Source organism: Hydra viridissima, unplaced genomic scaffold (assembly GCF_058129835.1).
Source record: "Hydra viridissima isolate aposymbiotic clone 2 unplaced genomic scaffold, HvirCarnegie_v1 scaffold_5, whole genome shotgun sequence".
In the NCBI taxonomy this organism is placed as follows: domain Eukaryota; kingdom Metazoa; phylum Cnidaria; class Hydrozoa; order Anthoathecata; family Hydridae; genus Hydra; species Hydra viridissima.
In genome coordinates this window covers 16,703,038-16,719,300 of record NW_028324304.1, presented here as the reverse complement: position 1 = coordinate 16,719,300, position 16,263 = coordinate 16,703,038, and the positions used below count along the sequence as shown (strand labels likewise).

The following is a 16,263-nucleotide window of genomic DNA, read 5'->3' as shown; positions in this document are numbered from 1 at the left end:
CTTTTTTTTATTACAATATTATGAACTATGAGATCCAATCCTAAAATATATATATATATATATGTGTGTGTGTGTATATATATATATTGTGGTATTCAGCAAAACAATTTTTCTTTTCATTTACACACAAAAACACTTTGCAATGAGAACATAAATTATGAGGTTTCGACTGAATCTTTTTCAAACTACAAACCTCACACCTTGCTTTATTTTCTACGAAAGTTAGCCAATGGATGTCCCTATTACCCAAGCGAACGTCTTTTATAGAGGAATACCCAGATTTGCGTCATTTGGAAGGGCCACCTTTCTCAGTATTATCAGTAGAAGTCTTTCTTTTCTGACTAGCATCTTTCATTGTCATCAAGCCTCAAGTAACAGAGCGTCGAAAATCTTTTACAGTTGTTTGTTCCATTATGAGTCCATGAATTACATATGAATTGACAAATGCGATGTCCAGAAGACCCCAAAACAACCTGTGCCACCATTTCGGAGATTTACGATCTATACAGTGAAGGGCTCTCAATCGATCAGCTGTATCTACGCCGCCCATATAGCTATGTTAATCTTTGACAGCTACAGGACATGTAATGGCAGACTTGGATCCATTTTTTTCTTTACGTAACAGTTGCCGTTTCATTACTATGAAAATTAGATACTAAATGAACCACTTTGTTATCCTTCCATTTCCAATATCCAATCTCAAATTTTGAAAATCGATGATCACTGTCGCCCCTTTTCATTTGAGAATCAGCGAGCATATTTCCGGCTAGTCCTTTTCTATTACCTCGGATAGTTCCACATGCGTAGGTGTTCTCAGTTTTCAGTTTTTCAAGCAAAGCAACAGACGAGAAAAAATTATAAAAGTAAACTATCTTCCCTTTCCTCCAATCTTGTTCCGTCAACTCCAAAACTACTTTTTCTCCCAAGCCTTAGCCGGTAAATTTTGAGTTCAGTTCCTCGTCCTTTCCTTGGTAAATTTCAAACTTCTTTATATAGCCTCTCTGGTCAGCAAGACACCACAACTTGTATCCCCTTTTTATTGGCTTTATAGGAAGATATTGTTTCAAGACAGACATACCATTAAATTTAATCATAGATTCATCTACACTCAATTCGCGAGTACCATTATAAACCTCTTGAAATTTTTTATTTAGTGCATCAATCATAAATCTAGTTTTATACAACTTATCTTTGCAGTCTCTAGGCATTTGGGAGTTATCATTGCAATCTCAGAAAGTACAACCATACGGGACCCGTACGGTTTTAATCTGGGCATCCGTTACAGGCTAAATTTGGTATTTTCTAACGGGTTTCATCTGGGTCCCTTCTGAATTTCCCGTATGCGCGCGCAGGTCAGGTGAAATTTCTCATGTTTACTTAGGACAACTTTAGCGTTTATTTAATAGTCTATCCTTTTGAAGTAAATCCAAGTTTTCAAATTTCCTTCATTTAAATACCATGAGTTCACTAAGAACAAAACAACGAAAAGTTTCTGCAGTTGTGGCAAAATTAGTTGAAGAAGCTTCTTTAAATAATAAACTAAATCATGATTTAATTGTGCAAGATAATATGATTGATGATTAGTCATATGTATGTTCTGACACTAACGAAAGCCTAAGCAAAAACAATATTACAGAATTTTATGATTGGCTTGTACATTCTAATGATGATTCTGACAACGAACAAATAGAACAATTAACCCAAATGACAATAGTTTGGATGATGATCTAGGAAAATGGGCAGCCAGTTTTAAAATATCTCATAATGCTTTAGACAGTTTACTACAGATTCTGAGAAAAAATGGATCAGATTTGCCTAAAGATTCTAGATCACTTCTACACACAAAAAGGAAAATTGAAAGTAAAACAGTTGCAGGTGGTGAATATTACTAAATTGGATTACAATATTGGCTTTCCTTACTATTAAAAAAATTACTTCTCTCAACAGACCTTTCTGTTTTTACAATACATATCAATATCGATGGTATTCCATTGTTTAATAACTCAAACATAACACTTTGGCCAATTCTTGGTTCTTTTAAAGAGCTTGATTAAAGCATATTTCCCATTGCTTTATTTTCCAGTTCTTGTAAACCAAATTCTGTTGATAACTATTTAAAAGATTTTATTGATGATATGAAATGTTTTCAGCAAGTTGGTGTTATATGTGACAATACTGGAAAAGCATACAAAATAATATTGGAAGCAGTTATTTGTGATGCACCTGCTCGGTCATTTGTTAAATGCATTAAAACACATAATGGATACAATTGTGGTGAACGATGTATTCAACGTGGTGAGTGGTATCAAAATAGTTTTATCTGATTTATCTGCTCCTTTAAGCACTGATCTAGACCTTTTCAATCAACATGATTCAGAACACCATATCGCAGTATCTCCTTTCACAAAGCTAAATTATAGTTTGGTAAATGGGTTTCAAATCGATTTTATGCATTGTGTTTGTTTGGGTGTTGTCAGAAGAATTTTAAACTTATGGATTCAAGGCCCACCATCATGTAGCTTGTCACAAAATATTGTTGTAGTCATTTCTGAAAAACTGGCTGCTTTGCAACCATATATTTCAAAAGAGTTTTCAAGGAAATCTCGTTCGTTAGCTGAATTTAGGCGATGGAAGGGTACTGAGCTCCGTCTTTTTTTGATTTATACAGGCCCGGTTGTTTTGAAAGGAAAGTTGTTACCAAATTATGATCAGAATTTTATGGACTTACCTGTTGCTGTCAGGATTTTGTTGTGTACTTCCTTACTTAAACACTATGCTGGGTATGCAAGTCAGTTGCTACGATATTTTGTTCAGACTTTTAAAGAGCTATATGGTAGAGATCAGTTAGTATATAATGTTCATTCATTAATATTATTAATTTATAATATTATAACTATTGATTTTTAATTATTTAATTATAATTATTAATTTATAATATGATAAGTTCATTCATTTCGCTGATGATGCAATACACTACGGTGCTCTTGACAATTGTTCATTATTCAAATATGAAAATTATCTTGGTCAGTTAAAAAAACTTGTTTGCAAGGCCCAATCACCTTGTTCACAAATTGCAAAAAGAATTTTTGAAAATGCTGATGTTTATAGTCGTCAACCTAATCATATTGTTATTTTTAGTAAATTGCATACTAATGGTCCTGTAAATATGACACTGAGCCACGATCTTCAATTCAAGCAGTATCAGAACAAAAAGTATTTCATGTCTAACAGTGTTGGAGATAATTGCTTTGAAATATGTGGTAAAATCGGAATTGTTAGAAAAATATTAAAACCAACTGCAAGCAATAATTGTGCTTATATTATTTTTCAGGAGTTTATTTTCAAGGAATCTTTTTTTAAAGATCCATGTGATTCTAAAAAATTAAATATTTATTTGGTTGAAAGAACTGATGGTTTGTATCAGTGTTTACCACTAAGTGAAATTGTAAAAAAATATGTTTATTTACCATATAAAAATGGATTTATTGTAATGCCCCAATTGCACTATTGAAACATTTTGAACTTTGCATTTGTTTTTGAATATTGAATTTTCATGACAGCATATTTTTATATGTGCTTTATTACATCAGTGTGAAACAGTAACGTGTTTTTAATAATATACATGAGCTGTTATAAAGAAATGAAATACACAAATCAGTTCTCAATAATTTATTTTTAATTTTCGGTAATTCTTTTTATTTAAAATGCTTCAGCTTTAATTTCCATCTAGAAACTTAAACATAACTTATTAAAAACTTGAATTTGGTTGGTGTGCCGCTATCATTGTCAACATCTCATACTATGCATATCCACAAGTTTTCACTTTGCTTTGAATTTTAACTTTTAAATGTAATTTTTTATTTGTTTTTTAGAAAATAAATTTCTTTTTTTTTTTAGTTCTGAATTGTAATCAGTTTTTTTAGGTATAATATAATTACTAGACTGCAGAATGTATGCCATTGTGGTGTTTGACACTGAGATGAAGACTGAATATATTCCCTTCAATTGGATTATTAACAAAATTGAATTTCAAGAAGTTTCAAGATTGGTTAGACAGCGTATAGAATTAAAATGTTAATGGCCTCCATGGTCAAATTTAAGCAAAGTCAGTAGGGCACAAAAGCAATGCTCTGAACCTGACACAGATTGGAAAACTTTTTCTATTCGACCGTTAGCAGTTGCTGGTAAGTTTTGATCTGTACAGTGCAAAAAAATTGCAACAATGAAATTTATACAGCAATATACTTTCTAATTTTAATTCTCTTTAATAACAATTTACCTTTAAGCCAAGTGCCTTATTATAATTGCAAATGATCTATGATTTTAGGTAATGAGAAAGAAGCCTGCAAAAAGGTGAAAATAGCACAGGATACCTCTAATGTCGAAGAGAAGTTCAGCAAACAAAAAAGAAAGCTGTAAGCTATTTCATATAAAATTTAGATTTAAAAATAAAAATGTTTATTCTGAATTTAATTGTTAGAAATTTTTATTTTTTTAGTAGAAACATTCTTATACTTTTGTTTACTATTTTATTTTTAAACAGTCTGAAAAAAAAACTGTCTAGCAGCGAAGAAGATGTAGTTGAAAGTTCTGATTCGGAAAGTAAACACTGCAATAGGTGTTCTATTATTATTTTTATATAATCTTAGTAGCATTAGTTTTTTTCTGAAAATGATTTTTGCTTCTGTTCTTTATTGATACTTTTGTTTTTACGAAAAAACCTAGAACAAAGAAAAGAATGACATCTTAAACCTGTATTATCAGTGGGACAATCAAGTAAGATTTAGAATCAGGTTTTACTGTTTAAATTATTTGTTTACTTTGATAAATAAATTGATAATTTCAATTTAATAAAAAACATCAATAAATTACAATAATTCATCAGTACATAAATAATGTATTAATATTTCATTTTAATTTTATGCTGAGCATTTAAATAAATAAATTTTGTTATACCATAATTGATTTTGGGTTTGTAGGGGATAATCATTCTGAGAATGGCAACAATGGATTTTTTACTCCTGTGAATCTCCACACAGAATTATCATGTAAGATTTATGTTGCAACATGTTAAACTGCTGCAAATATTATAAATTTATTACTTATTAATATTATAAATTTATTTCTTTTTATTTTTTTAATTTTTTTTGGGGGGTTTTAAGAAAATGAAGTTCAGCACCAACAAAATACACAGTTTGTCGATTTTCAATCAGAAAGTATTGCTATGCCAAAAAACGTGCCTGGTCTTCCTTTTGACATAATTAGTCTTTTGTCAAAAACATTCGGCCATACTACATCAGGTAAGATGCTAAAACAAAATGCTTCACCAAAATTGTTGCTTGCAATTGTGTATGTACTGGTTATTGTTTATGAAATTGTTTTACATTGGGTTTTGATAATGGTTTCATTTTTCACAAATAGAAAAACTTTTGTAGAAAATTTTGGCTAGGCAAGAAGAAATAATAGAGACCCAAAAGTTACATTCAGCTAAGGTGCACAACATCCAACAACAATTAATGCGACACAAGGCATCACGGAGGAACAAATTGAGCTAAACTTACCTCTTAAATCAGTGGAGAACATAGAAGCTATTGAAGAAAAGTTGAAGGATGAAGATATGAAAAGCAATTTGGTAAACCATTTAAAGTTTACCTTTATCTTATATATTTCAATAGAGCACATGTCTATATTGTTCAAGAAATAAAACTAATGAATATTGTTAAATTCATTTTTTGTGCAGCACTAGTTTGGTAGAAAACATTGACATCTATTATTCACTTATTTAAAAACAAGTAGGGATTTAATGTAAAAATACCGTAAAAAAGAATATACATATATATATATATATATATATATATATATATATATATATATATATATATATATATATATATATATATATATATATATAATTTATTTTTATAAATGGTTATATTATTTGTTATCAGGTTCAGGTTCTTGTAAATAATGGTGGAGCAAATGTAACAGATTTTGTAAGAAGAAACATGAAGTATTTATTGCATCATCATTTTCACATCAGATTGCAAACCAAAAGAATTGTTTCAAGAAATATTAGAACTTGGACTGTCTGGTGTTTTTCCTAACATATCAATTGCTTTGCGAATTTTTATCAGTTTACCTGTCTCAGTGGCTTCAGGAGAAAGGTCTTTCAATGTGTTGAAACAAGTAAAGAACTATCACCGTTCAACCATGGGACAAGAACGCTTGATTGGACTTGCAATGTTGAATATTAACTGTGATATTGCAAGAAAACTCGATTTTTCAACAGTTGTCAGTGCATTTGCAAAAGCAAAAGCAAGAAAAGCATTTAAAATAAAAATTATTACTAATTTGCTGTTTTTTTTATTTATTATGCAATGGCAATTATTTTATGGTAAGGGCCTCAAAATTTGTAAATGGCCCGGGCCTCACTCAGTCTCTGAAAGGGCCTGGTTGTAGGAATATATAGCGGAAAAGAAAAACCACCAAGTGCAGCAGAATATCTTGAAGAGTTTGTTGAAGAAACTAAACATTTAGTAGAGGATGGTTTTTTGTTTGGTAACAAAAGGTATTCTGTTAAAATTTATTCATTTATCTGTGATACACCTGCTAGAGCATTTGTCAAAGGTATAAAAGGTCATTCTGGTTATAATTCATGTGAAAAATGCACAACATATGGTGAATATGATGGCAAATTAGTTTATCCTGAAACAAATGCACCTCTACGAACAGATTTAGCTTTTTTTGATATGATTGACAAAAAACATCATCTCAAGGAGTGTCCTCTGAAACCGTTGAATGTTGGTTTTGTAAGTCAGTTTGGTCTAGACTATATGCATCTTGTTTGTTTAGGAGTCATGAAGCGATTGATTCTTTATTGGAAAGGCCCAAAAGGCCCTTTGCACGTTCGAATTGGTACACGTGCGATGGATCAGTTGTCTAATAGTCTAAACTCCTTATCACAAAATATCCCTTCTGAATTTGCAAGAAAGTGTCGTTCTGCTCATGAAGTTTTACGCTGGAAAGCTACTGAATTTCGTCTTTTTTTACTTTATCTGGGCCCATTAATGCTCTCAAATGTTTTATCATTGCCTTTATACAATCATTTTATGTTACTAAATGCAGCTATAACTATATTGATAGATCCGGTGTTTTCTAAGGATTACTCTGAGTATGCTCATGAATTACTTGTTTTATTTGTAAATGAAGTTAAAAGTCTCTATGGTAAAGGATTTCTTGTTTACAATGTTCACTGCCTAATTCATTTGTCAAAAGATGTGCAGACTCTTGGTCCATTAAATAATTTAATAGACATTAAATAGTAGTTTTCCTTTTGAAAATTTGTTAGGACAGTTAAAAAAAATGATTAGGAAAGCACAATTTCCAATTCAGCAATTAGTTCGCAGATTAGGAGAGAGAAAACTATGCAGTAATTTAAAAAATGATAATAACTTGGATGAGCTTAATTCACTTAAAGGTGAACATTTTACTTCCAGCTGTCCAACAAAGTGTGGAAGCTGCGGACGTTGTTATGAACATAATCTCAACCCTCAAAAAGGTTCCATCTATTACCAATGCTACGATGACCGATTTAAAGTTGAACAACCTACCTACGAAGAGTACAGAGAATACCTCAGCAAAAAAAGAGAAAGTTGTGCCAATTATAAAACCAAAGGTGATTCGTGCAAACGACTTAAAAGAGATTTCGAAGATGACCAATTTTGATAAGGTAGTGTTTCCAGTTATAGAATCCTTCAAAACTATTAATACTAATAAGAATGCAACTTCCGACTTTTTAAATGAATTTATTAGAAATAAAACAATAAGCAATCGCCATTTTTATTCAACTTTAAAAGAAAATGAAAAATTAAGAAACAGTTTTTTGTCTTTACCATATAGTATAACTAATCAGATAATTAATAAAGGTTTAACGATTTGTCAAGCTAATTTCTCTCCTATTAATATAAAAGATAAATATGTAGCATTACCTATTGATAATCCTAAAACAGTTAAACGGTTAACAGGCTTGTTTAAAGAATTTCTAGAGCAAATAAGTATTGAAAATTATTTTCCTAAAAATCAATTACTTACTAATATTTTCGATTGTTTAATGCTTAGAGATAAAAAAAAAAAAATTACTTTAGCGTTAATAGGTTCCAGCAATTCTGGTAAATCATTTTTATTAGATATAATTTGTAGTTTATTTGAACCATACGAAATTGGCAATATTTTACCTCCTATTAATAATAATTTGAGTGAATTTTGGCTTAGTAATTGTGTATATGCCTCTATTAAAAGATGTGAAGAATTTTTAATTCCAACACTAGCTATTGCAGGAGAATTTAAAAAATTATTAGAAGGAAATACTAGTCAAATTGCGAATGTAAAATATAAAGAAAACTTAAATTTATTTTGCACTCCAACATTTTTAACTATGAATGGTCATTCTGTATTTGATATAACTAAATTTTGTTGAATTTGAGGCTATTGCTAATCGTTGTTATTTATTTTCTATGCAAGTTGATATAAATAGTCGGAAAATTGCACCTTATCTACATCTGATGAGCAAACACAAACAACAAATTATGGCAAAGTTATTCGAAATAGACGAACGTGCCCACCCATGTATTCAATTTACTACAGACTTGGAAGAATTGAAAGGGTACTCAGGGGACGAACTTTAAAGAAAAAAACTATTGTAATTAATAAGTAATTTTTATTATAATACATTATGTTACATTATCTAATGTCATTATTGGAAATGCGTCCGGAATATAAAAGTTTCTATGAAAGTTTCCTTGCACATTATTTTGAGTTGGTCTGCTACCAGAAAGATGTTTAACATCTAAAAAATAAGATATATATTTGTTTTTATCTCTAAGTTGTGTAGAACATTTGATAAGCTTGAAACAGCACATGATATCAATAGTTTAATATTTGCAGAAATTCCAGATCCGATTATTAATCGAGACCTTTATGACGTTGTTAAAACTTGCATGATTCACGGTCCATGTGGCATACTGAATCCAAATTCTCCCTGCATGAAAGATGGGGTGTGCAGCAAAAACTATCCTAAAGAATTTAATGCTAACACAGTAGCAGTTCATAATGGTTATCCACGATATAGACGTCGTGATAATGGTTTGGTTATCAATATTAAAGGTAACAATGTAGATAACCGCTGGGTGGTACCTTACAATCCATGGTTATCAAAGAAATATCAAGCTCACATTAATGTTGAAGCTTGCATGTCTGTTAAGGCTGTTAAATATTTGTACAAATACATATACAAAGGTCAAGACTGTGCCAATATTTTAATAAATGAACAAATAAATCATGATGAAGTAAACACTTTTTTAGATTGTCGTTATGATAGTGCACCTGAAGCATTGTGGTGAATTTTTGAGTATCCAATAAGTCACATGTCACACATTATTATACGCCTTAAAGTTCATCTACCAGAAAATCAATTAGTGTATTTTAGAGAAGGAGCAGAACAAATGGCTTTAGATCGTGCAGCTCAACGTGATACGCACCTAACTGCATGGTTTAAGTTAAATACTGAAAATGAAAGAGCACATTGCTATTCGTATGTAGACATTCCTTATCACTTTATATTTGATGATAAACATTGTAAATGGAAGGTTAGACAAAGGGGTGGTGATAAGGTGATAGTAAGAATGTATAAAGTAAATCCAACTGGAGAATTGTTTTTTCTTAGACTGTTACTTTTGCAAGCAAAAGGAGCAACATCTTGGGAGGATGTGCGTACTGTTAATGGTATTGTTCTTGAAACGTTTCGTAAAGCATGTGTTTTGAAAGGTTTGCTGCAAGATGACACTGAATGGCAGAATACTCTTTCTGAGGCGGTTTTAACACGTATGCCAAAGCAAATTAGACAGTTGCTTTCAATTATTTCGACCTTTTGTGAACCTGACAATCCTTTAGATATCTGGAATTCATACAAAGCTTTTATGATGGAAGACTTCATTCACTACTCATTCCCACTTCTAACAGCTGAACAAGCTACTCTTCATCAAATTGAAAAGATTATTAATCAAAGTGGTAAAACGCTGGCTGATTACAATCTGCCTGTTATTGATGAGTTTATAGGCTTAAATCTAGAAAGTTTTGATGAAAATGTTCAACAATCTATTGACGAAGCCAATCGAATGAGACTGTTGCTTAATGTCAATCAATTAAATGTATGTAATGCTATCCTTGCTGCACTGAATGAGCAACCGAGTGTAGAAAATCAATATTCTAGATTGTTTTTCATGGATGGACCAGCTGGTAGTGGAAAAACCTTTATTTATAATTACTTGATTGCTGAAACCATAAGTAGGGGCTTTAAATCTGCTACAGCTGCATGGACTGGCATAGCAGCAACTCTTCTTACAAATGGATCTACATTGCATGGCTTATTCAAACTTCCTGTTCCAATATTGGATAATAGCACATGTAACCTCTAACTCTATACACGGGCATTTTTTAAGACAAGTTTGTTTTTGCTTGATGAAACATCCATGATACCTAAACATGCCTTAAATGCAATTGATAGGTTGTTAAAAGATATTTGCAACAACAACTTTCCGTTCGGAGGAAAAATCATTCTTTTTGGTGGTGACTTTAGGCAAATTCTGCCTGTTGTGAAAAGAGGACAACCAGCTGAAATACTAGAATCGTGTATAAAATGTTCTTTGCATTGGCAATGGGTGCAGAAGTTTGCATTAACTGAAAATATGAGAGTACAAGATGGGGAAGGTGAATTTTCCCAATGGCTACTAAAACTTGGGAATGGAACAATACCTGTCAAAGGGGAGTATCCTTTTAAAAGATGCATTGAAATACCAAATCAGTGCATTATTAGAGAAAATGAATCGATTGTTGAAAAGATTTTTGGAGATGCTGATCAAAATGATTATTCTAAATGCGTAATTTTAACACCAACTAATGGTGATTCATTATCAATCAATGAAGAAGTGCTTGAATGTCTGCCGGGTGAGGTTAAAGTTTATTTAAGTGCTGATCAAATTGATACTGATGACCTTAATGAAAGAAATAACTTTCCTGTTGAGTTTTTGAACAGCTTAACTCCTTCAGGTATGCCACCTCATTGTTTAAAATTGAAAGTTGGTTGTGTAATTATGCTACTTAGAAATTTAGATCTCAAAGCTGGGTTATGCAACGGTACTCGAATGAAAGTTTGTGCTCTTCAAAATAATTATATTGATGCAGAGGTTTTGACAGGTGTTTCTGGTGGTAAACGGGTTTTTGTTCCTCGAATTCATTTGGCTCCATCAGATTCTAATTTACCTTTTGTTCTGAAACGTCGTTAGTTTCCTGTCAGATTGGCTTATTCAATAACAATTAATAAAAGTCAAGCTCAAACATTTGATAGAGTTGGGGTATATTTAAAAAAACCGTGTTTCTCACATGGTCAATTATATGTTGCATGTTCAAGAACTAGAGCGTTTAACAGTTTGTTTTTCAAAATTGATAAACATCTCATTCAAGGTATGGTAGGTGAAAAGTGTTACACAAATAATGTTATATATTCTAATGTTCTTAATTTATAGTCTTTAGATTTTCATTTCGAAAATTTACTGTTTTTAGGTTGTGAGCACATTTTGTATGTATAACTTTATTTATTATTTTAATATTTTTTTTCATAGTTTTTGATAAATATATCTGTCATTTAATATTGTTATAAAATGTGTTTATATGTGTTATATGAAACCATATTTGTTTATAGTTGTATATATGTTTAAATTATGTTGTTTCCATGTTTTCAAAGTGGTGTGACTTGGCATTATGTTGTGCAAGATTGATAACCTTGCCAGCCAAGCGGTGTACTTATAGCAGAGGTGTGACTTGGCAGCATTTAGTGCCAGGCGGTGTTACTGCTTTAGAGCTAGGTGTTGTCTAGCCTTTTTTAATTATTCTGGAAACACATAATAATGTCTGTTAATGTTTAGCGTAATGTGTATGAGAGAGTATGCAACCTTGATCTTTAAATCTAGGGTGTTTTAATGTCCTAAATTTGAAGTAATTGAATAACTAATATTGAATATAAAAACAAATATACTTTTATGTATTTATATGTGTAGTAAAAAGATAAATATATAGTTAACTTTAAATTGGTTTTCTAATTTTGCATTTCATATTTTAATTTTGTTTGTTATTTTCGCTGGATTTTAGGATCAAGGGTGTAATTATTCTATTGTTATGTGTTATTGTTGTGATGCTTTGTGTTGATAGACTACTTGGCTTACCTTCACGTTGGTGTCTATCGTTAAAAATGAATAATAGGTAGTTTCATTATTGGAACTTACTGCTTTTATTTATTTACTAAAAAGCCAAGACAAAATTATGCTAAAAATGCAATTTTTATCTTAATTTGTTTTTTTTTTTGTTTTTTTTTTGTATTGTTAATCTTTTTGTTCTTCGAAACAGATTTTATAGTTACATTTTCGATAAATGTTTGTATTAACTGCCATGTCATAATAGGTTACTTTAAATAGGTAAATTGATTTTCAGTTTTTATGTGGTGTTTTTTTGTTTTGTTTCTTTTGTTGTTGTAATTATGGTATCATAATTCCTTTTTTTTTTTTTTTTAAGATTTGCGATTGACGCATTTATACGATTTATAAAAAGAAACCTGATTACCTTTTATTGTAAATTTTTGTCAGTTAAAATGATATAAATATATGTAATTAGTTCAATTTTTTTTTTAATTTTCTCTATTTTATGCCTAATAATTTGTTGTGCGTAACTTTGGGGATCTTCTTAAACGGGGGGTCGCAACTAAATTCCTTTTAAAACATGGAGAATATTGTAGTTTTGCGCTTTTTTCAAATATCGAGTTACTTAAATTCTATAAGGTGTTTAACTAATTAATTAGCTTAGTTTGCATTTGCAACACTTTTGAGGAAAGAAAAAATTCTTATGTTAAATTTTTATATAGAATAAAAATAAAAAAAATTCTTACACATATAAATCATTGTTTTACATTTTATTATTTTGGTAAAAGGTATTCATCAAAAACTTGATTACTCTTAATAAAAATAGCTATTCTCCTGGCCACCATTAAGCCAAAAACAGGGAAGGGAGGTCCTTTGTTAGTGTCAAAACATTTAAGAGAATTAAATTTCGAGTAACAATAGGAATTTTTAGTAAATGGTATCAAATTTCCGTTTACTAAAAACTATTAAAACAAAGAAGCCATACACAAAAATGGTCAGAAAAGAGGCCAGAATATAAAAAGCTAAATGTGATAGTGTAGTAAAAATACTATTTTAAGATTTTTTGGCTCATAAAAGTGATTTAAGATCGTGGTTTCCTATTAAACTGTAATAAATAACGATTAGAAGGCTATATGGCCCAGACGGAATATGCGACATAAATATTAAATTTGTATTTTACTCATTCACAAAGAGTGAAGTTAAGGCAAATTGGCTCTTATGTCCAGATATGTTTACTGCACATATTAGTAAATAAACTAATTATTTGCGTAATGAGTTAGACGCATTGATGAGTTATTTTAGGCATTGACTAAAATTGATGATTTATTTAAAATAGATTATCAATGATGAGTTATTTTAGGCATTGATTAAAATTGCTGTTGTAATTAGCGTAAGAAATTATATAATTGCGCATGCGTCAAAAGGTCAATTTAAAACGATATATAAATTGTAAAAGGTTATGAATAGGAGAGAAATATAAAACGCCAATGAACAACATAGGCGTCTTGATTTTACATTCTATTTAATCAATTTATTCGTTTACATTTTTTTTTATACCTTAGCATGTCTATTACCTATATTAAATTTGTTTTTAAGCGTATTTCTTTTTATTTTTTATATCGAATATCGAATTAATAGAATGTCTTAAATCGTCGATGACGAAGGTTTGTATTTATTTAGATGTGTATTATGTTACTGATTCGTATCATGTTACGTAGTTAGTTATTAAAGATTTGTTTATTTTTAGTCGCTGAATTACTAAGAAGTAAGTATTGTTCCCTTTGTTATAATAAAATGTTACAAATTGCAGTTCGTATATGTTTGTTGATTTGAATTAACTTTACAATAATAAAACAGTTACAGTTTAATGATAAGGTTGTCGACAGTTAGAGCAAATTGAATAGATCAAAGATCTATTTAATCTACTTAACCTACTAACAAAGTGATAACTCACTATCAATTGTTTGTTTGTTTTTCTGTTTAGCTGACAACAATGAAGAGAGAGGAAGTAAGTTTTAAAGGATTTTGTTTTTTTATAAAGTAACTAAAATGTTTTTTAAAATAAGGTTGTTGACTTTAAAGGAAATTAGTAGGTTTTTGTAATTTTTACAATAAGCTCAAGAACTTAGGCCCTACTTAAAATTGTCAGTAATAAAGAGAAGAAATTTAAAACTCTCAGTAAGGCAGCTTCTTATTATATTATATCAAGTAAGTTTAAGATTTATTTTCTTTAGTTGATAAAGAAAGAGCTAATAATAAAGGTATCAGTTACATCAGTTAAATGAGTTTATTTTTAAAAAGTTAAGTAGATATTTTAACGTCTATACATTTAAGTGCTTTTATTATTTAGACACAGAAGCGAAGACACAGATAAGTCAGTGTTTTTGCCATTAGGTATTTGTTAACATGAATTTGTTTATTTGTACTGTAACTGGAATTTTAAAACTTCAAGTACTTTACCTTTATTTTGTTTTTTCTTTTAGGAGAGTTGGAAAAGAAACTAAGTATAAATTATATATTAGTATAGTTAAATAAATGAAGCATTTATATCTGTACCTCAAAAGTCCAAAATCGGTTGTCACATTTTAGAAACTGTCTAGGAGAGAGAATATAGTTAAATAATTAGTCTTTATTGGCTTATTGGCTTATTCATGATGGTTAAATTTGTTATTTTTTTCGTGTTTTATTTAATTTGTCTTCAGGCACATTAAATACATTTTTGAGAAAAATTAAAAGTAAAAAGTTAAAAATAGTGCAAAGCCACTTCTGAACAACCAACCTTTGTCTTCTGAGGTACAGATATTAAGATTTAAAGTTTATTTTAGTTTATACTTTTGGTTTAGTTTATAGTCAATTTTTATTTTACTTTTTGTTAGTTTTAGCTTCAGCTATCTTTTTTCTTTCTTTAGACAACTTTATGGAGGAAATGAAGGGAATAGGTAAAAAAATTATAATAATATATTTATATGTAAAATATTATTTTATCAATTATTTTTAGGTATTTTTTTTGTCTTTAGTGTCTGGTAGAAGCACAATTGGTAGGGTAGTGTTTTAAATTTTATATATTTTTTCTGGAGAAATATGTGCTTTAGGTGAAAGAACTATTTAATTCAAATAATATAAATATAAATATGACATTTTTAAACTGATCGTATTTTACTCATATTTTTATTAAAATTAAAATTACATTTTTCATAACTTTAACCCTTTTTAATTTACTCATTTTTTTTTATTAAAATATTTTTAGCAACCTCTTCATCCCGTGAAAATGGTGAGGTTATGCTTTATATTTGATTAAATAAAATAGCAAATAATTTTAATTTTTATTGTATCCTTCTATTTGTCATTTTAGAGCCGTTAACATTCGAAAAATACAAGACGTATCGCTCCCAACACCCAGGGCCTCTCTCGGAGAGGTCCTTCAATAAGTGGTGTAGAAATGGCGGTATGGATGAGCCATCGTTTAAATGGAGGCCTCATCCATACCGGGGTGTTGGGAGACACAAAAAAAAAAAAACAGCAACCAAAAGGTTGTAAATGTCTTCTATCAGTGAAGATATTTATAACTTTTTGGTTGCTGTTTTTTTCACTTTTTTTTAATATTGTAATTTTTTTTTTTTTGTAATTTTATATTTGTAATTTTTTAAAATAATATAAGTTGTATATTTGGTTTGTTTTTCTCTTTTTTAATTAAAAATTTAATGTGCTACAACAATTAAACTTAGATATTGTTAAATAGATACATTACCCAATTTTCATATGATATCATAATATAACATTCATCATAAGATATAAGCAATCTATTTATAATTAATTGGTATTTTAATTCACTGAACTCTTTGCTTTAAAATTTTCTATTAGCCAAAACAAAATGTTTTGCTATATAAATGCAATTTATATCTCAATTTGAATTTATCTTTTTATCTGTTTATACTTTGGCTCCTTGAATTTTTTAATTTGCTTTTTAATTAAAATATTTTAAATCTATTGTAATGTCTTATAAATTAAACTAAAGAGT

General features: G+C 29.6%; 1 protein-coding gene, 1 long non-coding RNA gene and 2 pseudogenes across 3 annotated transcripts; all 4 read left to right on the top strand.

Annotated features, from left to right (window-relative positions):
• The first annotated feature begins 1,458 nt into the window (after positions 1 to 1,458).
• Positions 1,459 to 3,511, top strand: LOC149888997 (uncharacterized; annotated as a pseudogene).
• A 5,911-nt stretch (positions 3,512 to 9,422) lies between these two features.
• Positions 9,423 to 11,315, top strand: LOC145201986 (uncharacterized). The gene has a single exon (XM_090089408.1). It carries the CDS (start codon positions 9,423 to 9,425, stop codon positions 10,470 to 10,472), a length of 1,050 nt encoding a protein of 349 aa, XP_089945534.1. The 3' UTR covers positions 10,473 to 11,315.
• On the top strand, positions 10,527 to 12,903 carry LOC149888996 (ATP-dependent DNA helicase PIF1-like; annotated as a pseudogene). The gene is made up of 2 exons (XR_016453060.1): positions 10,527 to 12,312; positions 12,622 to 12,903. The product of XR_016453060.1 is annotated as an ATP-dependent DNA helicase PIF1-like (transcript).
• A 1,336-nt stretch (positions 12,904 to 14,239) lies between these two features.
• LOC145192560 (uncharacterized) lies at positions 14,240 to 16,049 on the top strand. The gene is made up of 7 exons (XR_016453063.1): positions 14,240 to 14,250; positions 14,480 to 14,506; positions 14,729 to 14,749; positions 15,155 to 15,184; positions 15,263 to 15,283; positions 15,493 to 15,516; positions 15,598 to 16,049. It is a non-coding gene; the product is annotated as an uncharacterized LOC145192560 (long non-coding RNA).
• Positions 16,050 to 16,263: the final 214 nt, after the last annotated feature.